This window comes from Aquila chrysaetos, chromosome 8 (genome assembly GCF_900496995.4).
Source record: "Aquila chrysaetos chrysaetos chromosome 8, bAquChr1.4, whole genome shotgun sequence".
NCBI lineage: Eukaryota > Metazoa > Chordata > Aves > Accipitriformes > Accipitridae > Aquila > Aquila chrysaetos.
The window spans coordinates 1,591,947-1,613,763 of NC_044011.1; the positions used below are offsets into that span (position 1 = coordinate 1,591,947).

General features: G+C 57.4%; 1 protein-coding gene across 3 annotated transcripts; it reads right to left on the bottom strand.

Moving 5' to 3' along the window:
* Positions 1–65: 65 nt before the first annotated feature.
* On the bottom strand, positions 66–21,294 carry STARD3 (StAR related lipid transfer domain containing 3). 3 transcript variants are annotated; one of them, XM_030023110.1, is made up of 15 exons: positions 21,190–21,294; positions 14,985–15,264; positions 11,963–12,040; positions 11,594–11,671; positions 11,450–11,503; positions 11,230–11,347; positions 10,023–10,121; positions 9,193–9,248; positions 8,254–8,346; positions 6,766–6,828; positions 5,592–5,687; positions 4,952–5,031; positions 4,445–4,549; positions 3,022–3,115; positions 66–1,138 (listed from the first exon to the last, which is right to left on the bottom strand). In XM_030023110.1, the coding sequence occupies exons 2-15, from the start codon at positions 15,198–15,200 to the stop codon at positions 1,034–1,036; spliced, it is 1,335 nt and encodes a 444-aa protein (XP_029878970.1). In that variant the 5' UTR covers positions 15,201–15,264; positions 21,190–21,294; the 3' UTR covers positions 66–1,033. The 3 variants fall into 3 exon arrangements, with proteins under 3 accessions (XP_029878970.1, XP_029878971.1, XP_029878972.1); XM_030023111.1 differs by having other exon boundaries at positions 14,985–15,267; positions 21,177–21,268; XM_030023112.2 differs by lacking the exon at positions 21,190–21,294 and adding an exon at positions 18,108–18,259.
* Positions 21,295–21,817: the final 523 nt, after the last annotated feature.

The following is a 21,817-nucleotide window of genomic DNA, read 5'->3' on the forward strand; positions in this document are numbered from 1 at the left end:
TGGGCCAGCGTTCCTCTTCGCTTTTATTCGCTCGGGTTACAAAGGGCATGTGGAAGACAAGGAGCTGCAAACAGTGGAAGGCTTTTAATTCTGACAGGTGCCGGCCGGAGGCGTCACCCCTCACAGGCGTGGGGGGCCGGTGCGGGGGGCAGAGAGCCCAGGGGGGCCTGGCGTGGGTGCTCCCCCCTCCCCGCAGCGCTGCCGGCATCTGCCCCCGCGTGCGGGCGGCTTCGCGCTGTTTCCATTTATAGTGCAGAACACGGCACCAGCGCTCACAGGTAGAAAGAAGGCGCAGTCGCCCCCGCATTCCCCCCCCCCCCTCCTCCCACCCCCCCGCACCCCCCGAAAAGGATAAAAGTCTCCGCTTAAGGCAAATCACATTCTGCCTCCACCCGGAGCTGCAGGTGAGGCGGGGGGGGATGAGCTCAGCCAAGCCCCAGGGGGAAACTTGGGGAGCCCGAAGCACCAGGGAACAGCCCCAGAGGGGTCCCCTGCACGGACCCCCCATCCCCTCCTGCAGATAGCCAGGTGGGGGGCACAGCCCCCGGGGGGAACAACGGATGCGAGCCGGGCAGAAGCTGCGCCTTTGCCCCCACATGCAGAGGGGCAGAGCCCGGCACGGGGCTTCGGCTGGACAGACGGTGATGGGACGGACCCGTGTCCTCACCGTAACGTGGCCTTCTCCTCTGGCCCCTCTTTCTCATCGAACTGGGGCAGAAGTACAGGAGTCTGGGGGTCACAGATGAGCCCCCGACCCCTGCGTGAGGGGATGGGGGGAGGTCGGACCCAGAGGAGGGCAGGGCAGGGGTTTGGCACACAAAAGTCAGTGGTTTCAGGGCCCTGGTTAAGGGGAACCGTGGTGGCAGAAGGAGCTGAGCAAGCCCCGGCCTCATCTCAGCGCTGTTAGTATGGGGCATCCTCCCTGGGGGGGTCACGGTGAGGGCCTGGGGGCCGCAGGGTCCTCTCCCGGCTGTCCCCCGGCTGCAGAGGAGAGAGGGCAGAGGAATGTCTGGCGAGGGCAGGTCCCCGCTGCTCACGGCTTGCCGGAAAGCTCGCTGACCCGCTGGCGGAGGTGGAAGGCGAACTCAAACATGGTGGCGGCCAGGCTCTGGTGGATCAGGTAACGGGGCAGGCGACCCTGCGGGGAAAGCAGACGAGCACGGAGCCGTGAGTCAAGGCAGCACGGAGGAGGCATCGCTGGGTTCAGGGCTCGGGTCTGCCCCCCATCCCGACCCAGCGGTGTCAGCCAGGGTTGAGGGATGCACGAGCACCGCAGCGGGGAGCTGCCGCTTTCAAGGAGCTTGCTCCGGGGGAGGAACTGAAACACGTTTTGATTTCTCTAAAAAGCCCTGCACGACTCAACCCCAACCGCCTCGGCCTGTGTTCTATTATGTGAGATGCATAAAAAAAAAAAAAAGTAATCTTTGCTTCTGCGGGGGAAGGGAGCTGAGGTAGGGCTGGGAGCAGCACCGGGGGCTTGCGCAGGGTCCCAGGGCAGAGAAGGGGTCCCAAGTGAGGGCAGCTCAGGCCGGGATGGCTTGCCAACTGTCCTGGGGGGTCAGGTAGGCACAGGAGGTTCCCCCCGGCTTGGACTGGGGTGTTTCAGGAGGCAGAGACTCTTCCCTGGAGCAGATTTTCACTGCGGCACGGGGGCAGGAGATTGCGAGACCGTTGGTCCAGGGGCCATTTCAGACACATCCCTGAAACGAGCTCCAGGGCGAAGCTCCGTCACAGACACAAACACACACACACGTGTGTAATTCTCACCCTTCGTCGCAGGAAGGGATGAGCCATGTACTATAAATACTTCTTCAGGGCCAAAGGAAATAACAAGGCAGCACAGAAGAGGGGTCTGGGCACTAGCAGAGCCCTTCAGGAAGATGGTGGAAGCAGTTGACAGGCGGGTTATTAATAGCTCGGCCGCTACGGCATTTCTTCCAGCAGCGGAGGCAGGCAGTGGGCGAGCGCTCTCCGGCCCGGGAAGCACAAGGAACATCTTTCCTTTCTGAGCCCCATCTTGCACAACCAAGTGGGTTCGTTATCCCTCCCAACCCGCTCGTTACAGAGGGGCGGAAGAGGCATCGGAGCCAGATCCGTGAAGGAAAACATCTCCAGCGCAAAGGGGCACGAAGCCACGCTCTGCTCTGCCCCTGCTTTCGCTGCCCAGGCAAGCGCTTCTGCAAATCCTTTCCAAAGCGTTTCAGAAGGCAGGCAGGAGCTGATCTACTTTGTGGGGAGGGAGGGACGTGGGAGGGGAGGGGGCCGCGCAGCTTTGCAGCAGAGCGCTGATGAATGGAGCCTTTGTGCTCGCTGCTGCAGCGCCGTTACCACGTCAACCTTCAGCGGAGGAAGAAAACGGGCCAGCTCCGCTCCCCCCATCCGCCCGACCCCGGCTCCCTTCGTGCGCTGCCTTTTGTCTGGGCCACCAGCAAGGACTCGACACGCAGCTCTGTAAATAGCTCCAGATCTGGGTCACCTCATACGGCCAAAGCGCCTTTCCCCAGGTGCGGACACAGCCCCACGCACTCCAGGGGTGGCCGTGCTTGTACCAGGGTGTCTGGGAGCAGGGCACGCAGGGGCGAGTGGATCGCCCCTTCAGCGGGTTCCTGGGAACAGCCAGCAGCCAGACAACACTTCACACGCCCCACTATTTTCGGTTCTCAAAGAGGATAAAAATCTCCTCTCCCCCAGTCCTGCACACAGAGATGTGAAACTCCTAAGCAAAATCTCTGCCAGGTAAGGAAAAGCTTCCCCACCTCACACTGGGGCAACTTCAGGGGGAAAGAGGGTGATTTTCAGGCAGCGTTTAACCTCCACCTGCAAAACTCAAGTCCCTTTAGGGCAGCCTTTGATAATGAGCCGCTTCCAGAAGCAGCCAGCGGGACTGCAGCCGCTGGAGCACAGAGCAGGTCCTCAGCACACAGCCTGCGCTACGCAGGGGATGCCGGAGCCTGCTGGTGAGCCCTGCTGGGGACGGGATACGGCCACAGCGCTCGTGCATCAGCAAAGAACTGGCTTTACCTTCAGGTCCGTGTTGAGAATCCAGATGAACGTGCAGACCCTGGGGTTGCTGGGACATTTCAGTACGATGAATCCTCCGGGCCCGTTCTCACCCCTGTGGGGAACCAAGAGCACACAGTCAGAGCCGGGGCCGGATGAAAAGCCGTTCGCTAACGCTCTGGGGTGCACCGCACCGATCCTGCGCTAGCTCCTGCAGCAGCAGCCACCCCCTCTGCCTGGCAGCGAGGACTAGAGCCCAGCGGGGTAAGAGCAGATGCGCAGAGTGCCCGGGAAGGTATCTGCTTTGGCTGCAAGGCACACGAGCAAGCACGGCAAGGCAGGTTTCCCACAGGTGCCTTGGCAGCGGTGGTGCCAGGGCTGCCGCAGGGCTGCCGGCTGAGAAGCAGCCTCTGCCTCTGGACTGTGCCAGCCCAGCCGACGCCGGCTCTTCACCGCGGGGAGGTTTCCGAGGCACAACCCTGTGGAAATGGGTGCAAACAAGAGGTCCCAGGAAAGCCAAGCGGCCAGGGAAACCCTGCGCAGTCAGGACAGGCTTGGCGCGGGGAGCCTTGTCACTACAGCCCCCAGATCCTTCTTCGCACCATCTGATCTGTCTCAGAGACGAGAGCTGTGCTCACACACAGAGCCCAAATACAGATTTCCCTTCCCTGTTCAGGAACACACTATTTTTGCTGCATACATTTGTAAAAAGATTTTTCTAGGCCCTGAAGTCCCCAGCTCTTAAATAGACTGAGGCAGCTATAACGGCTCTGAGTTAAAATGTCAATTACTGTAACCAGATTATTAGGAAAAACAAAGTCAGTGCGCGAAGTGGCACAGCTGGGCCCCAGGCAGTGGAGCAGACAGTAACAAGGAGTCCTTGTTTGATGAGACTAACCCCGCCGAGATCTATCACCAGCCAGGCGAAGCTGTCCCTTCGGAAGGGGAGAGGCCAAAGACCTGCCGACACTTTGGGAGCCAGTCCATCCTGACGCAGCTTTTTTCACCCACGGGGCCATCTCTCAATGTCCACAGCCTTTAAAGTCAGTAAGTGACTGGCTTACAAGAAGCAAAAGGCATCCGAGAGGCTCAAAGCGAGCCACAGTCAGCTGTTTACTGCCCCTCAGAAATGGCAGCTGGCCCTGTTTGGGAATTAACTGTTACATAAACAGGATGCAGACTGGGTTGGGGTTTGTGCTGTTACTGGTCAGCACCTCCACTCCCCTGAGCTGGGAAACACCCGAGCAACACTGAACAGCACAGAGAGTTTCTTTAACAAAGGAAGAAGAACAAGGGAAGCAAGGTTTAGTTCCACAAATAGATTAGCTTCCTGCAAACGCTGCCAGAAAGACAGCAGGGTTTTCATTTAAGTGGCTCTCTGCCCTAAGCTTAAGCAAAGCGTGTGTGTCAGATACCAGCTAAAAAAATAGAACCTGCCTCTTACCTGACATACTTGGAGAGCGGAGGCTTCAGGCTGTGCGTGGTCGACATCCCTGAGGAAATGTACCTGTCTCTTCTTCTCTCGATCCGGCGCACGTTCACAAAATCCCTAAGCAAAGAAAGGGCGCTGACTGCTTTAAAATGTGCATGGGACTTTGAAGGAGCAGATCCTGCTCTCCGGACTGCTGGGAAAGGCTGTGGCAGGGGTATGTCAACATACAGACAAAGCACAGCACAGCACTTATCAGGGAGACCGACTGACTGACTGAGACAGCTTTTGAGCTTCGAGACTCCTGCCAGAAAGGTCTGGAGGAGACTTCAGGGGCTTCTTGCCTTTGGGAGCATTACCCGCACAGCCAGCCAGCCCTGCCTCGTTGACTCTGGGAGCTCCCAGCCAGTGAAGAGGGGCAGAGCTGGGGCAGAATGCTCTCACTACAGTCCGATGCTTCTCTCCACATTTTAGGAGGGTGTTTAGGGGCTCAGTACAAAACAGACAGTGGAATAAACTGACCTTGGGGAAACAACACCGCCTGCAGCCCCAGCTGCCACGTCGTACGAGACGATCGTGTTGTCTTCAACCCGCTGCAAGATCTGGGGGGGGGGGGGGGAGGTAGGGAAAGAAGAGACATTTCTTCAGACTGTGCCTGCAGGTCCACACGTGCCAACAGCTGGGTGATACGGACCCTCCCCTAAAACAGCACCAGGATTCAAAGCAACTAGAGTGTCTTTAGCAGCTGATCTGAGGCTGAGGGGGACAAGCTCTTTGGCAGTGTGTGCACAGGTTTGTCTCCTGCTCTGGGACTGGTCCCTCTGCTTTTCCAGGGGGGGACAGGCATTGCCTCCAGATCCCTGCCACACCAACAGCACAAAACGCCCAAACCCTACCAAGCAAAAGCAGGCTTGGCTCAGCCGCTGGCCCATCTCCCTGCCCACCTCATGGGCTTTTGGATGGGCACATGCATGCAGCTGGCTACCGCAGAGCATTCGGATCGTACGGATGAACAGTGGAGATTTAACGCCTCAGTGACTCGGATCCAGCTAAGCTCCAGTAGGGCCTCGGCACCGCCGACAGCCGGTGTTGGACTGGGAAGCTCCAACTCTCCGCTCCAAGGAGCTCCTGTGATTAAGCCATCTTTGTCCGGCACGCTTACCTGGCAAGCTGCCACTGTTCTGTTCCACAGGATCATCTTCTCGGGCTGGAGAATAACCTCCTGGTAAACTGTTTCAGCAGAGCACTGCAGGAAAGCCTGAGGACAGAGCCAGAGCAGTTAGCCAGTCCCCTGCTCCACCTTGGTAAGATTATTTTTAAGGAACGCAGGGCAGATCACAAAGAACAACTGGGATAATACAGGACAGGAGCGGCGAGGCAGGCTTGGCTCAAGTGCATGCAAAGCCAAGGCTGTCACCCCTCTGCCACAGTGCTCTCATTCCCAGGGGCCTGGAGGGCACACACAGAGTTGGAGAGGACAGACCAGACCTCAGGTTTCGGCAGTCCCTGAACTGCTGCCTGCCGAGGTCTGTGCTGGTATAAGAGAGGGCAAGTGTCTGTCTGTAACACGGCGAGACAGACGGACCTTGGGGCTGACTCAGGCTGGCTCCTCTCCCACCCTCACCCCACTTTATCAGCAGTTCTGCTGTGTGCGCGATTGCTTTGGGAAGTTGCTGAAAAGCTATTCTGAGCTCCGGCAAAGGCAACATTCGTTTCTCGACATCCCCGTGGGACAGGGGATCTTTGGAGGCAAATGGTTAATGCAGTAAAGTGGGACCATCCAGCTTTTTCTCGCAAATACAGAGCTGCTCCATTGGCAGCTCCTGCCAGCGAGGCAACATATGCACTGGAACAAAGAAAAGCCACCGCAGCACCAATGCTTCATTAAAGCGTGGTTTACAGCCAAGCCACTCCAGCGAGAGGGCACAGAGCAAGGCACTTCCGAGCAGCTCTTCTCAATGCCAGGCAGCAGCAGACGCACACTCAGCCCTGGTCTTGCTGGCAATTAGTTCCAATTAGCCTCCTTGGTCAGATTAGTCCTAGATGCTGGGGTTGGAAGCGAGTCTTGCAGTCACCTGCTCCCACTTCTACCAGCAGAGACTGGGGCCCAGCATATTTGCTGGGGAGTTTGTCTGCCAGCCAAGGGGCTTTCCTGGAGAGATTCCCTAGAGCGTGCAGTGCAGTTCATCTGTCTCAAGCAAAGAGTGTGCTTTGCAGCCTGACCTGTCCTGCCAGGGCTAGGAGAGACCATGAAAGCTGAGCCGTGGCTCCGAGCAGAGCAGTTGCTCTTTGCCTGTACCACACAGACTAAGGAAGCGATCCAGGAAGGTTCTTACCTTTAAAATAAAGGTCTTGCCATGGAAAGGTATTTCAAAAGTGTAAACAACGTCACCAAAGTCCTGTGCAAGAAATAAGAAAGTTACATTTACGTTAGCAAAATAAATCGCTTCCATCCGGTTAAGGTCTGCAAACGCTGCGGCTGCAGGAGCCATCCTGCCCTGTGTGTCATTCTGGAGGACCCTCTCCAGCCCTCAACTGTCCCCCCACAAGAGGCAGTGACCCCAGCATGGGAACTGCACTGAGCACGTTTCAGATGCACATGCACAAATTTCCATAAACAAAACAATATCCAGAGCGGCAGCAGTGATGAGACAGAAAAAGAATCCGCCCCATGCCAGCCTGCAAACTCCACGTCAAGGTCAAATTCTCTTTGTAGCAAGCTACCAACACCAGGGTAAGAGAAAGGGGTTAGTTTGCCAACACTGCTGTTGTTACCTACATCTGAGAAGAGACTCCCTGGAGGGGTTAGGGATGGACAGATGATAACCTTTCATCATTAGCCCTGTGTTAAACTCTGATTAGTCTATTTAAATCCATCCCCCTTTGGATAAAGAAAACAATCTGCCCAGCTAGTTTGGCATCAGACAATGGATCACTTGACAGGGGAATTTTAAACACCAGATGAGACTGCAGTTTGCAGGACTCTCACCCCAATCACGTTGCGAGCCCACAAGCAGAAAGCAATGTTGGTTTTAGCAGGCAGAGACACTGCCCCTTTCTCTCCACCCTTTGGAGAGAGAAAAGGAGCTCCAGGTACCCCAGAAAACTCTACCATAGCTCAGGGAATGAACCAGCGCAGTGAGGAAAGAGGCAGGGCAGGGCCCGCTTTGCTTTGTGCGCCTCCCTGCTGCCTGAAGCAAGAGGTGCAACTTGCAGACCCCTTCGGCAAAGCCACATCCCCGATTTATACTCCAGCTCCCACAAGGTCCCTGTCCTGGGGAAGGGGTGACACAAACAGCTTTGGGGCATGAGGAGCAGTCTGTGCCCCACACTCCCCTGGTCCCACATGGACCAAAGCTGGCCAGAAAGGCCAGAACTCAGCTTGGCTTGGTCTCCCCAGGGTGCTCAAAGGCACCTTGCTGTGGAGCAAGGGCATAAGCTGCAGCAATGGGGCCCTCCAGCACCGCTGCAGGGCCAGCATGCCTCCACTCCTCCCCACGCCAGCGGCTGCGGCTGCGGCTCCTCATCCCGACGCCTACCAAAGGTGAGCTGTCCGCCCCTGCCCGCCTGCTGTCTAGAGGGAGGAGTGATGGGCTCTCTCCTGTCAAACAGGAAGGCAATTAAACGTCTAATTAAATAAGAGGGGATTTTACATTTAACTGAACTGGAATAGATTCCTAATTCAATCAGGTAATTGTAACGCTTGTTAATTTTTCATGTCGCAAGGAGGTTTCAAAAGCCTCATTTGTCCTCCCGTTTTTGCTAAGCCATCCGTGCTTTCTGCCGGCAGCGCTGCCCGGCAGGTGGGGCGGGGGGACACTTGCATTGTTTTTCTCGAACTTCCAGTTCTCCTCCTGGGCGAGGATTTGGTCCACAACCTCCATTGCATCTTTGCCTTGTCGGACATACTCTTTCTCCTAGGAGAAAAGGGAGCATTTCATTAGCTGGGTTTGCAGAAAGCCTGAAGTGCGCGTGCAAGGCTTGCTACCCCCCTCCCAGGGCTGGCAGAGGGAAAGGGGATATCTCCCATCACCACACTGCAGAAATCTCTTAATTTGGGTCACAGAGGCCTCATTTTGGAGCTCAAAGTCACGCTCCCCGCCCTGGCTTGTATCCACACACCAGCTGCGTCTACCAGTGAGTCTCCCGCCTTAACGTAAGGGTTTCCAGCAGGCAAAGGGCTATGGGATGCGCAGAGCTTCCTTCTGTGGAGGTGCCAGAACTGGGGCTGAATGGCAGCAGAACCACTTGGAAAAGAGCACAAAGCAGCCTGTGCCCAGCCAGGCTTTGGGGAGGCGAAGGACCGCCCTGCAAGCCACAGTTCAGTGGGGAGGATTGAGGCGATGCCCTTCTTGGTATGTGACCATATAACCAGTGATCGAAGAGGGAAGGGGAGAGAGGGACAGGCAGGAGACAGAGCCAGAATCACATCCCTGTGGGATGCTGCAGGGAAGAGCGCACAGCCCTGGGGAAGTGGGTTAATGTCAAGTGTTACCCTGAGGACTCCCCCCTCCCACAGCGGCCACGGTGCCACCGATCCCGAGGTACACAGGGAACAGCCTGGTGCCATGGGGCAGGCAGAGCTCCTCAGCCAAATGTCCCCAGAACAGAAGGCTGTGAAATGAGGGACAGCAGTCTGGTGCGCTCTACAGATACAGCACCCTGATGGGGCCACGGGATTGTCAGAGGCTCCCACAGCCCTGGATCAGCCTGAAGCCGACAGGCAGGGATAGCCAGCCTCAGGCCACGCTGCCTCTGTTTACCTGAGCTGTCAGTGCCTTCCTCCCTGTACCTTCCTCGTCCGACTCGTTGTCCGACCCTGGCAGGGGCAAGCACACAATGAACACCCAGTTGATGAAGACCCCACTTGCACAATCTCCCTTGGACAGACAGCATCCGATCCCTGTTGCCCTATCCGATGGGAAGGGCTGTCAGTGGGGACGACCCCGACACAGCCCAGACCCTGCCTTCCCGAATGCCTCTGCGCCACAGCTGGCTGGCAGGCATTGCTCTGTTCTCCGGAAGGCTGAGCACGAACCGGGTGTCAGCTACACTGAGACAACTGATCCGGCTGACGTCTCCTTGCTCCCGAGCAGGGGAGGTCTCTGGAGCCGGCACGAGGCGGTGTCACAGGGCAGTGGCGTGCTGCCAGCTCTTATCCTCACCTGTTTGTGGCAACTCGCCCCCGTGCCCTCATCCTGAGGGCAGCGCTTTTCAAGTACTTTAGCCGCAGCTAAGAGCATTTAAACCCAAGACCACAAAAAGCTCCAGTTTCCCACAGAGCTGAAGCCAGGTGCGTGGGGCTGAGTGCGACTCCGCTCTGCAGATGGCACAGAGACAGCATGGCCATGCCTCCCCTGCCCAGGCACAGGCGCAGTGTGAGGAGAGAGGAGCCCGTTTTGCAGTGTCAGTTCTTGGAGGCCCTGCCACCCGCCACTGCCAAGGGCTGGGATAACGAGACAGAGCTCAGGGAGGAGGCGATCATGGAGGTGAGGAGACCCAGGAGGAATGCCGTGAGGGGAACAAGCTTGGGAAACGAGGCGGTCCGGCTGCCAGCGAGGTGATGGCAGAAGGGGAGGAGAGCATGTCTTACCTGCGAAGGACTCTGGCGGGGAGTAGAACTGCCCCTCGGAAAGGGCTCCGGGGTAGAGCAGGGGGCCGCGAGAGGCTGCAGCCTGGGCTGCCAGGTACCCTGCGAACCAAAGCACAAGGTTTTACCCACACGGCATCCAGCACTTCAACACCAAGGGGTCCTGGGGCCCCCACCACATCCACTCCTACTCAACCACCCTCCCAGCCACTTTCTTCCAGATACGGCTGGTCTTTTTGCACTGACACCAGCCAGCCCACAAGCTTTTCAGCTCCTATTGCCTCATCTTTTCTTTGAGACATTTTATCTGCATGGAGATCAATGGGCCCTTCTGCCTGTCAAATCCAAAGGCGATTAAGCATCTAATTAAATAAGAGCTTCCCCTGGAAGCAATTTGGAACCTGAGCCTAATCCAATAGAGGCATTAAACACTTGATCATTTTTCATCTTAAAGCCTCCTTGCAAGACCCAAACATCCTCTGGTGTTTTGCAGTCAGTCAGTGCATTTCTGATCGAGCCCCGCTTGACAAATACTCCTTCGTTTACGTGCCATTTCCCCATCCTCTTTCGTCAGTTAAGCCTGGGAGAGCGACAAACTCCTTTTGCTGCTTTAGGGGTGGGCAGCCGTGCCAGTCCAGGCTGAGCACCCTCTCCCTAGAAGGACCAGTGGAAGTTAAAGGTGCCTGGCACTTCAGGGTAGTTTGTAAAGCATTAGGTCAGACTCGATCTCCATTTAGTCTGACCTCAGCAACCAGATTTCACACACTGTAACTCAAGCCACGCCCCTGTATTGTGTCTGTGACTGAAGCAATCCTCTCTGAAAGGTCTCCAGCCCAGATCCGAAGACAGATATCCAGAGAGGGAGAGTCCAACAGTCCGCCTGGCATTTGTCCCATTGTTTCAAAACATTTTCTCCAATGTGGAGGTGAGCTCTGTTTCCAACACGTCTGGCTTCAGGATCCAGACATTGGGGAATTTGGCACATTTTTCTCCACTCAATTAAAAGATGCTTTTTATAATCTGGTATTTTCTTCCCCTGAAGGGACTTATATACCATAACAGAATTGAGTCAGGCACTTAGCGTCACAGCCAGCCTGGAGATCACTTCTCCATAAATGTCATATCTGTCAAGGTGCTGCCAAAGCAGCAGAAACCCCAGGCCTGGTAGTCTCATCTGCCAACTCCTACCAGAGAGGAGCAAAATACTCACATCGTTCCTCTTCTGCTTCCTGAGTTAGGACTTTAAAATCCAGGAACCAAGTCTCTAGCCAAGCAATGACAAACGAGACGATAGGAAGTAAATAGCCGAATGCCCCTTTGGTCAGAAGCTGCACAGAAGAAAGCAGAAACCACAAGGAGTTTACACAAATGGGAAAACAGCAGCATCAGGTAATCATAAAGCAATCTCCTGTGAGCCCAAGGAAACCAACCTCGGAGAGGATGACCTTCACAATCAGGAAGGCACTGGATACCAATGTAGTGACCTGAAAAACAAATTTACGTATCTCAGATCCCTGCAAATTCTAGGCAGAGAGAGAAAACTAAAAACAGGAAAGCAAAAATTGCCTTCTTACCGCTATGACCCACCAGTGGCGCAGCTTTACGATTGCATAGGCCAGCAGCAACACAAAAAACCGAAAGAAAGCCAAGACCTTTAAAAACAAAAAGCCATCGACACTAGTCACTGCCCTTGTCCCTCTGCCAGGTGCTGGGAGGACACAGACACGGGCCAGCTCCCGAGGACCTCGCCACCTAGACAGATGGGGTCAAGGCTGCAACAGGATGGGCTGCGACCTGCCCAATTTCACTGAGCCAGGCGAGCGGCAAGGCTGCAGGGAGACCCCATTCACCCCCGGCACGCGGACCATCCCTGCTCAGCCTTTGGCCGCACCACCCCCAGCTCCAAAGCTATTTCCTCACCTGCAGCAGTCTGGGATACTCACAAATATATCAAAGAAAGAGGTCTTAAAATTGTACTCGATGATTTCATTCTCCAAGTTCTTCTGAATGCCATCCTTGGTCTGAAGGGGAGACAGGAAACCAGAAAGCTATTGAGTGCACTGATAAGAAACTAATGGTAGAAAGAAGCCGGCCAAGCGATGACCGGAGGTTACCGCCAGGTCAGGTTATGCATCAGGCATACAAATGCCTGCCGCACGCACGACACAGGCTCATCTGCCAACGCAGGACCACGGGAGGATACGACAGCCCATTTCACCCTCGGTTTCACACCGAGGAGCACGAGTCGGGTAGCCAGAGCTGGAGCAGCACGTGGGTACATTAAACACTTCTGTGTGGGAGCTTTCTAACACCGAAAAGCAGCTCCTTTGGCTTGGCACATCCAGTGCCACCAGATCACAACTCTCACAGCCTAACGCCCTTGGTCGAACAACACCTCCCACTTGTGCCCACTCCTTCGACGCGTGGCTTCAGGTGACAGACTTCAGCTGTACAGGAGAAGACGTGGAAGAAATGAAAAACCACAGGAAACTGCTTCTCTAGCACCTTCAGTAACGCGCTGAACAAAGCGTCTCCCACAACTGGACAACCAAAACATCTCCCCCATGAGGGGTCTCGGGGGTCACTCAGCAACCTGGGGGAAATTTAAGCTGTGATCGTCCTCGTTGCGCAAAGCACCGAGGGGTCCACTCTCCTTTCCTCCAGGCCAGCTGGCTTCCCATGGCTCACAGCAGTGCTGAGCTGCCCTCCAGGAAATCTGACAGAGGAAGTCAACCGGCAGGTTCAAACGTACTGGCAAAGGGGAAGAGGAAGGAAAGGAGGACGAGGGACATGCACAGACAGAGAGAGCCTGCAAGGAAATCTGAAAGAGGCAAAACCGCTTTCTGGGATATTGCACGGGAGCATGGAAAAAGCTCACAGAAGAGCTCTCTTGCCTCACCCCGAGACAATCTGTGCCTGACAGCCCTGGTACTTTTGACACCATAAATCCTGTTCTCGAGAGCCTGGAATCGCTGTTTATGAGGAAGCGGATGGCTCAGGTAACTGGAACAAATGCTTCACCTTTAGGCTATTGGTTTGAACGCAGCCCAGCTGGCCTGGAAGCTGGTATAGGCTGACAGCTGTTTGATGATCTGTGAGAAACAAGTTGGTGGATCTCAGGCCAGTTCTTGGCAGCCTGGTGTCCTGGCACCCTCTTGTCAGACAGTCCAAGGACAGAAGAGGCAGCCATCGGGAAGCGGTCCCTCTAGGTCAGGGCTGGTGCTTAATATTCAGGGAGAGGGGGGCAAAGCAGTTCTGCTCTATTGCTTTATCTGATCTGTGGCTACAGGACTTGTGCCAGCCAGCTTTGCTGAGCTGCCACGGAAAGCTTCTTCCCCACACCGTGACTCTGCTATGAGATGGTGCAGGACGAACGAGACACAGGGAAGGCTTTGGATTATGATTTCTGGGAGGTGTCTTCAGTTTAAATACAAGCCACTGCTGTGAACAAGGAAGAAGAACTGTCTGAGGCAACTTTCTGTCTCCGAGAGCAGCAAGCTCACAGAATTACAGTTTGCAAGCAACAGACATTTAACGAGGGCCAATTTGCTCAGCTTATCTTGCAGCGAAGGAAACCGTTTGATAAAAAAAGCATTAGTCATGATATAAAATCGTTGCTCTTCATAACTAGGCAAATAAGCTGTCCTAATAGCTTTAAATATGCAGCATCTCGGCTCAGGGCCCAAATATCAGCAGTTAGTCACTCATTAATGGCTACCTGCAAGACCTACGCTCAGAATCACCCTGGTGACTGCGCTGGCAGATTATTTCCCTGGGGCTGGATATTTTGATTTGTAGACAGCACCTCTCCAGAAAGCCCAAAGAACAGGGACAAGAGCAGGAAGCCGGGGTCCAAGCCGGGCGTGCAAGACACCATCGGCATTGCCGGAATGCTGGCTTAGAGATGCTTTTTCCTAGGCAGGGGGGAGCAGGGGTCTCTTCAGGCTCTTGACACGGCGCAGCCAGCTGCAGCGGGTAGGGTGAGGGAGCTGCTGGCCGAGACAATCTGTTAAGTGCAGACACCCAGGAGATAAACAGGGCAGAGATAAGAGCCGCTAAGTGAGTGCAGGATCCAGTGCTGATAAATAAAGGCCAGACACCGGCAGGGCTGCATGCAGAAGCGCTGGGGTCTATCTGTTCATCTTGCCTCTCTGCTCAGGTTGTTCCACGGGAGGACATGTAGTACCTGAAACCCACTGCCACCACGGCTGAAACCAGTTGGGACCAGTTCAGGAAAAATAAAAACAAAATACAGCCCAGGGAATAACTTCAACCTGATGGGACTGAGGTAAATAAACTGGATTTCTGTGGTCATTGCAACAGTTGACACACTGAGCAAACGCAGCAGCCTGCACAGGTGTGACAGCCACTTCTGAAAGGACCAAATCCCTCACGTTCCCCTTCCCTAGTCCCCTGTGCGGTGGAGCAGCATCTCCGGCTTTCAGAAGCTGAGATTAGTAGCAGTATATTGGGGCCAAAGCTCAAAGGCCCTTTTGTCTCTGCCCAACAGCTGGGTGGGTGAGAGGAGGGTCTGCACAGCCTACCCTGCTCCTCCGATGCTCTGAGAACAAGACACTGCAGCAAAGCCGGCAGCTGCTTGGCAAACACAGGGAGCAGCTTCACTTAAGGCAAGGGGAGCAGGAGAGAAATTTGGCCAACTGCTCAACCTGGCGATTTGACGGGCCCCAGATCTTGTTACACTACAACATAGAGTGCTACATGCGACGGTGTTAACGACCCTGGACAGCCACAACAGAGCCCAGTTGCAGGAAATGAGCTGGACTTTAGTTTACACTAACTGTGCAGCGGTTTCTCAGCCAGCGCAAACCAGCAGAGTGCTGGGAAGAACAAACAAAGACTTGGCCCAAGACTTTTGAAACGGAGCAATTAATGCAGAGGGAACTGAACTGAAAAAGCACAACTTAAAAGGGCAAAGAGTCCACGGATTTGCTTCCCCCAACTTACATTCAATTCGATTATCCACAACAAAGAGATGAAGAGCAGGTCGAAGGTGACGAAGAGGCAGAAGGTCCTCCTCACATCTGAGATGGCTTTCCTCTTCTCCGGAGAGAAGTAGCAATACGGGGAGAAGCCCTGGCTCTGGGAGAACGAGGTGCTGATGGACGCTATGGCTGGGAGGCTTCGTTCCAGGTCGTGCTGCAGGTCTGTCGGCTTGCTCATCCTTGGCCCAAGTGACTTGGGTCCTACGTCAATCGGGGCAACATCTGCCAAGTCAGTGCGTCACCTGTGGGGAGACACGAAGGGGACCCTCAGGCCTCGGGTGTCTGGATACCCCTTCTCCTCTCTCCCTCTAAAGGCAAATATTCCTATTACCAAATCAGATCCTGGCTGTTTTATACAGTCCCGGAGGGAAAAGACTAATACTGGCTTTTGGGCTGTCAAGGAGCCTCCCTTTCCGAAGCGAAGACATCATGGGCTCACGCCAGGACTGCCCCATCTCACCCTGGCACCCCACGTTCACCAGCACAGGCAGAGACCTTCCTTCCCTCTTGCTCACTGCAGGGAAGGAGGGATTGGCTGCGAAAGGCTCAGAGGTGCAGGGGGTCTGCAGAGTCACCAGCAAGTGTCACTGGGACCCAGAGGCAGCCACCCAGAACTTGCTCACAGCACGGCGAGCCAAGCTGGCAGCTACAGCCAGCGGCCAGAGCAGCAGATGGCAAACCCCGCAGAGATGCCGCGGCAGCAGGAAAAGGGGCCTCAAGGTGTTTCCGTGGAGGCCGGGGATCCAAAAGGGAGCTGTCCCCGGGATCCCGGAGCCACCTCAAGCTACAGCAGCCTCCTCTGCAGGGACAGATGCAAAGTTCCCAGGGGCTCGACGTTTTGCAAAAGGCAAACCGCAAAGCCTCAGGAGTCGGTGATCCCATCCTGCATGGTGAAGAGAGGAGCCTGCTCACTTCAGGAGTGGGACACCGGGTTTCATGCCCGACTCTGGCCAAGCGGAGCAACAGGAAGGCAGCAGGGGAAAGCGCTGCTCTCTGTCCCAGCCGCAGCGGCTGGCAGTGCCGGGCACACAACCCCGGCGCGAGCGAGGTGTTGAGGTCTGAAGGCTGTTTTCACGCAGCCCGTGCCAACCATTGTATTAAAATTTTTCCTCTCCGTCAGCAAGGCACAAGGAGGCCACTATGTTAATGGACCGCGCAACTAAGCACACGCTGGAGACAAACAAGGAAAGAGGATGCCAAAACAGGTCAGGCCAGGGTTCTGTGAGTCCCCAGCCCTGCCACCTCCGAGTCACCACAGCAAAGGCACAGCTACAAACTCCTCCTCTGCAAAATACTCCTGCTCAGGGACATTTTGCCTCCAAAAGAACAGATTCTTTGCGGCATTCGCTACTGCCCCAGCAGTTCTGCATCCTCCAGGATCTGAGTGAGCTTTGTTTGTCTATAACAGATCACACCTGCAACAACCAAGAGACTGCAGCCACGCAACATCCGAGGAAGAATGCTCCAAGACAGCGCCCAGACCTGCAGGAAGGGGCAATCCACGGGGCAGGCGAAGCCAGGGGTGCTGCTGAGCCCCACTGTAAGCTGGAGCAACTGCAAGAGCAGAGCACAGCCTGATTTTGGGCAATTTTGGGTCCCTGCGCCAGCGGCTTCTGTGTCCCAGCCCCCAGGGAGCACCGGGGCTGGAAAAGGAACAAAGCTGGACTCCTGTCAAGTCCCCGCTAGTCTCTCTCAGAGGCACTTCGGAAGGAGCTGGAAGACTTGTCACTTTGGATCAGCCGCAACGACCACGGCCCTTCGCTGCTCCGAGCGAGGGGCCCATCTCAAACTGAGAAAAGTTAAAGACATCTGTGAGCGCTAAATAATACATCACCTCATGCACGGGCTGCCTCCTCCTCTACGGCAGGGTGTCACCGCCTCCTTCCCTCAAACACCACTTTGCACTTAGGCAGCCCCCCCCCCCCACCCCGCAACTTTCACAGCGCTTTAAAATCACCTTGCAAGACTTGCCGGCTCCACACCCCCCAACACCAAGGCAGCGCTGGGGCCACTCTGCGGTGCCAGGGACGCGGCAGAGCACGGGGAGACAGCAGAGCATGGCAGCCGGTGTGAGCCCTCATGCAGCTCAGCCAGCCTAAACCTACCCGTGATTAAAACCCAGCCTTCCCGGTGAGGTTTAACACTGCTTCAGAAGCACACCCATCCCAAACCAACCGGCAATAACCAACTTCTGGGGAAGAACCGGCGAAAAGGGCTTTACCTTTGGAGCACCATGGGACAGAGCAGGGTTTGGCAGAAATATTTTAAGCCCAGATGAGACCCCCCCCCCGACTGGGACTGCTCCCTCAGGCAGGAGAAAGCTCAGAGCAGAAAGAGCAGGGGCTGGATCTGAGCGTGTATAAATGTGCCTTTTTCTGGGTGACAGATAAATTATTGAGCACCCCGGTGTTGTATTATGCATTCAGACAGCCTCCGCAGCCCGCACCGCACCGGCTGCCGAGCTGCGAGCCGCTTTCGGGGGCTCTTGAGCAGCGCAGCTCCGACAGCCGACACAACAGGCCGGGGAAGCGTGAGTGGCACACGCGGCCTGGAGGGACACCCCAGGTGACAGTAACACAGTCCGAAGGGGCACCCGCGCTGGGAATCCAAAGGGCTCTTGAGACTTGAGGAAAGATTTTGTTTCTTTTTGCTGGTAAGACCTCCTGTTTTGAGGATGAAGTGGGAGGCGGTGAGAGGGGCTGTAGGGATGAGAGGCGATGCCACCATCAGCAGCGAGCCCGTGAATCCCAGCGGGAAGCAAACGCGGAGGAGAGGCAGCCGGTGAAATCCTGAGACAACATCAAGCACTAATACCCAGCGAGCGCTGCCACAGACGTCCATGCGACAAAAGGCCGGCAGCCCAGCCCAGCGCCAACGGGACACTGGGCACCAAAACAGACCCAGGACCTGTGCCAAGGCACGTCCTGTCCCTGCGAAAGGCCAGAGCAGCCCCTGCAAAGCTCCAGTGTCAGCCCCTCTCCAGTGTCACCCCCTCCCCAGCATCACCCCCTTCCACTCTCAGCTTTTAGATTCAAATCACAAGCTTCTCATTAGCACGCGTTTGCATGTTAATGACATGTCTTACAGTAAGAAGCCTTTCCATCTTGTGACATTGCTTCTCCTTTCCTCCTGCGCCCCCGACTTCCTATTAATGTGTCTTCTCAGCTCACATGACGACTTCAACAGCTAATTCTCATGTCACCTCTTCTGAGAGTTACAGCCTTTGCACCAAACGCTGCGCCAGGAGATAAAACACCTGGAGAGCGAGAGGGACCGAGCCTTTTAGAGACACCAACTACGGGTGTTTCACCAGACACTAACACACGTCTGAGCTTCCTAGCAGGAAGAGATGCCTTTAAAACAAAAAAGGTAAATATTAAATTAGACACTAAACCTCACTCCAAAAAAACCCATGGAGTGATCCAACGTCTTCAGTAAACCACTGGACAGGCCCCGTCACATTTGCGGTCAGGTCCCCACAGGGCTGAGGCTGTTTGGTTTTCGAGCACCCCCACATGCTGCTGTGATCCCACAGCAGGGGCACGGTGTGGAGCTCCGCAGTGAGCTGTCCTCGCTCCAATTTGTAGCTTTCCCTAAAGCACCTTCCAGGGTTAATCTGAGCCCGTGTCTGTGTTCGGAAAGGTCACCCTGCTGGGCACGTTATGTGCTGGCACCCACCAGTGCCGGTGCCACAAGTGACAGCGACCAGAGGCAGCAGACTGACAGGCAAGGGCCGTGGTAAAGCAGAAAGACGAGGAGGATCGGGGCTGTGGCTTCGGTCTGTCCATGAACAGCCACTTGTCCAAAAGGCCAGGAGCTGCTGCTGCCCAAGTTCAGCATCCGAGCGTGCACAAAATGTGGGCGCAGAGACCCCCAGGGAGCTTGTCCCCTCCCCAGCATCGCGGGCAGGAACGGGGAAACTCAGAGGGCTGCGTGAACAATGCATTTCCCCAGAGCCAGCACGGCAGCCCAGCCACTGGCTGTTTTTGCTCACAATCCCTTTGCCCCAGTCCTTCCCCTGTGAGCTCTGCCCTGGGGAGCCCGAAGAAGCAGGCTCCTGGCGCGGCAGCCCCTCGGCACCCAGTGCACCGAGGGCAGAAGCAGCTCAGCCGCGCGCTTGCCGGGTCCTGGGGAGCAGGCAGCGCTCAGCCGTCACTTCTCCGAGCCGCTCTCTTGCTCCTGCATGATGTGTCAGGGCCTGCAACCACCTCTGGAAGTGCCGTAGAACCCCGCAGCATCCCACGTTTCCCCCCAACCCCGTGTGTCGGCTCAGTTGAGCCGCTGCCCACCAAGGGCCGAGCCGGCCCCGGGGCCAGGTCCTGCCTCTCCTCGCAGGCGAAGGCGTCCCCACAGCTGGCCCACGGCTCCTCACAGCACAGCCAGGCCGGGTGCTGCCCTCCCCACAGCTGACCCCTCTCTACACCCACCTTGGAGCCGCAGGCCCCCCCAACCCACACCCCCACCCCGTGCATCTTCCTCGTTAGCGCTTTGCACCATCACGCTCATTTTCAGAAGGCTTTGGTGGCAGCGTGGTTGCCTGAACCCCCATTTGGCACCAGCTGAGACTTGGGGACCAGCCCCTCTCCTGTTCCCACCACCCCCCAGGGTGCCCTTGGTGGGTGCTGGCCCCCCACCCCCGGCTCGAAAAGGCAGCAAGAGGCACAGCCTGCCTGAACATTCAGGAGGGCTCCTGCCCCCAGGACCCCGCTGGCAGCATCTGGTGTCCCCCCATGCTGTGACCGAAACCCCAGCCACCTCTCGCCCCAGTCCCGCACAGCCACTGTCGGCTTTTGTGACGCAGAGCAGGACGTTAAACACTCGGGACGGCGCAGGTTTACAGCCTGAGAGAGGCTTCGCGCTGCCATTACCGCAGCAAGAGAAGGGTCTCCGAGGGCTGGTGGGGGGCAGCAATGGCCACCAGCCTTGCAGCGCCGTGCTCTACAGACCCTTGTCCTTCCTCACGCCTCAGCTCCGTGCGATCGGTCCCTCACGGGAGGGGGATAAAGTTCAGGGTCTTTATGGAGACCCCGGACCCGAGGCAGTGAGGAGGTGTCCGTGATAATGGCACAAGCCAACCGCTAGCATGAACCTCTAAACCCAGAGCAGCCTGGTAGCCCCCCTAAGCCATCAAGATATGCGAGCGAACGACGCCGTTTTCCAAGCGTCAGGATCACCGCAGGATATTCCGGATGGAGCCGTTCAGTTCAACGTTTGCCAAGGAGCTGAAGGGAGAGCAGCGCCAGGACCCCTGACAGCCCCTCTGCCCCCCCGGTGAGCCCCTCCACAGTCCTGTCCTCGGGCAGGAGCCGGTTCCCCCTCCCCGGAGAAGCCGCAAGGTTTCCTGAGCCCACACCTGGAAAAGCACCCCGAGATCGGTGCCTGGAGAGGAGCGGCTTTATTACTGCCATTAGACAGGGGCAAAGATTTTAACCGCCCGTTATCTCTGCTGCTGTCAGCTCCTAGTCGCTGTTCGTGCTCCGTTCAGAGCTGTCGCCGCGGCCCGAAGGTCCCCGCTCACCCCCCAAACCCCACCCCGGTGACCAGGCACAGAGCGGCTTTAAACACCGGGGTGACGGTGGGGGTCTGCGTGAAGATGGTTTCGGGAGGATGCGACCAGGATCAGCCGCTGCTCCTGCCCCCGGGCCCGGGCCCGGGCAGGGAAGCCCCGCAGCCTCAGGGAGGGCTGCCGGGGAGAGCCGGTGCCCCGGTTCCCGCCGGTGAATCCAGGGGGCAGAGGGCACGACGGGGATCCCCTGCCCACCCGCGGCCCACCCGCGGCTTCCCTGGGGAAGATGCCCTCGGGGGCGCCCGCACCACAGGACAACCGGGGCTCTCCGAGTCCAAAGCCTCCGGGGAGCCGGTAACGGGACCGAACCCCGGAGCCCCGGTAACTGTCCCCCAGGACTGAACGCAGAACCCCCCAGGGACAGCGTGTGTGGTCGTGTCCCCCCCCCCAACCCCGGCGGCCGCACTCCCGGGCCCGGGAACGGCACCAAGGCCCCGCCGGCCCTATCTCCTCCGGGACCCCGCATCCCACCGGGGGCCGAGCAAGCGGGGCCCGCCGCCCGCGCACAGCCCGGAACCGCCCGCCCCGGGGAGCGGGAATGGGTCACCCCCGAGGCCCCGGTCCCCGCCGCCCACTCCCCGGTCCCCGCCGCCCGCGGTACCTGCCGCCGCCCGGTGCCGGTCCCCGCCGGAAGCAGACCCCGCCGCGAAACCGCTTCCGGCCCCGCGCGCAACCCCGCCGCTACCTCTGACCCCGGAAAGGAAACGCCAAGAGCGAGGCTGCGCCAACGAGTCGGCGGGGAGGGGGCGGAGGAGGGAGAGACCATTCCTCACCGGAGGGGAGGGGGGGTTGGGGGGGGGTGCAAGTGGGGCTGGGAGGGACCATTCCCCTCGGCGGCGGGGGGGTGTCCGTGGGGCACCTGGCTCTGACCCCACAGCCCTGCTCCGCAGCTCTCGCCCCCCCCGATGCCCAGACCCCCCCCCCAGGCTGTGACCCCCCCCCCCCACACGGGGGTCAGCACCCCCCCTTACCCCCCCCCCCCCACGGCCGCAGCCCCCCCCCCCCCCCAAAGCAGGCTCCAGCCTCTCTGTACAGCCATTTATTGCGGGTGGGGGGCTCTGCTCCATGGGGGGGGGGGGGGATCCAGACCCCACCAGCACCGGGGGGGTCCCGGCCCCGGTAGCCGAGGGGGGGGGGGGCTCGGGGCCTCACCAGCCCCTCCCGGGGACGGGACCCCCGCCCCCGGCACCGAAGGGGGGTGAGGGCCATGCGGGGGGGGGGCCTGGCAT

What these genes read in the sequence shown, in the direction of transcription:
- STARD3 (XM_030023110.1), bottom strand. Translation starts at nt 15,200, where the DNA reads ATGAGCAAGCCGACAGACCTGCAGCACGACCTGGAACGAAGCCTCCCA. An exon ending in GCCACTGGTGGGTCATAGCG is followed by an intron (nt 11,504 to 11,593) that starts GTAAGAAGGCAA and finishes TTTGTTTTTCAG; the next exon opens with GTCACTACATTGGTATCCAG. An exon ending in GGAAGGCACTGACAGCTCAG is followed by an intron (nt 8,347 to 9,192) that starts GTAAACAGAGGC and finishes CTTTTCTCCTAG; the next exon opens with GAGAAAGAGTATGTCCGACA.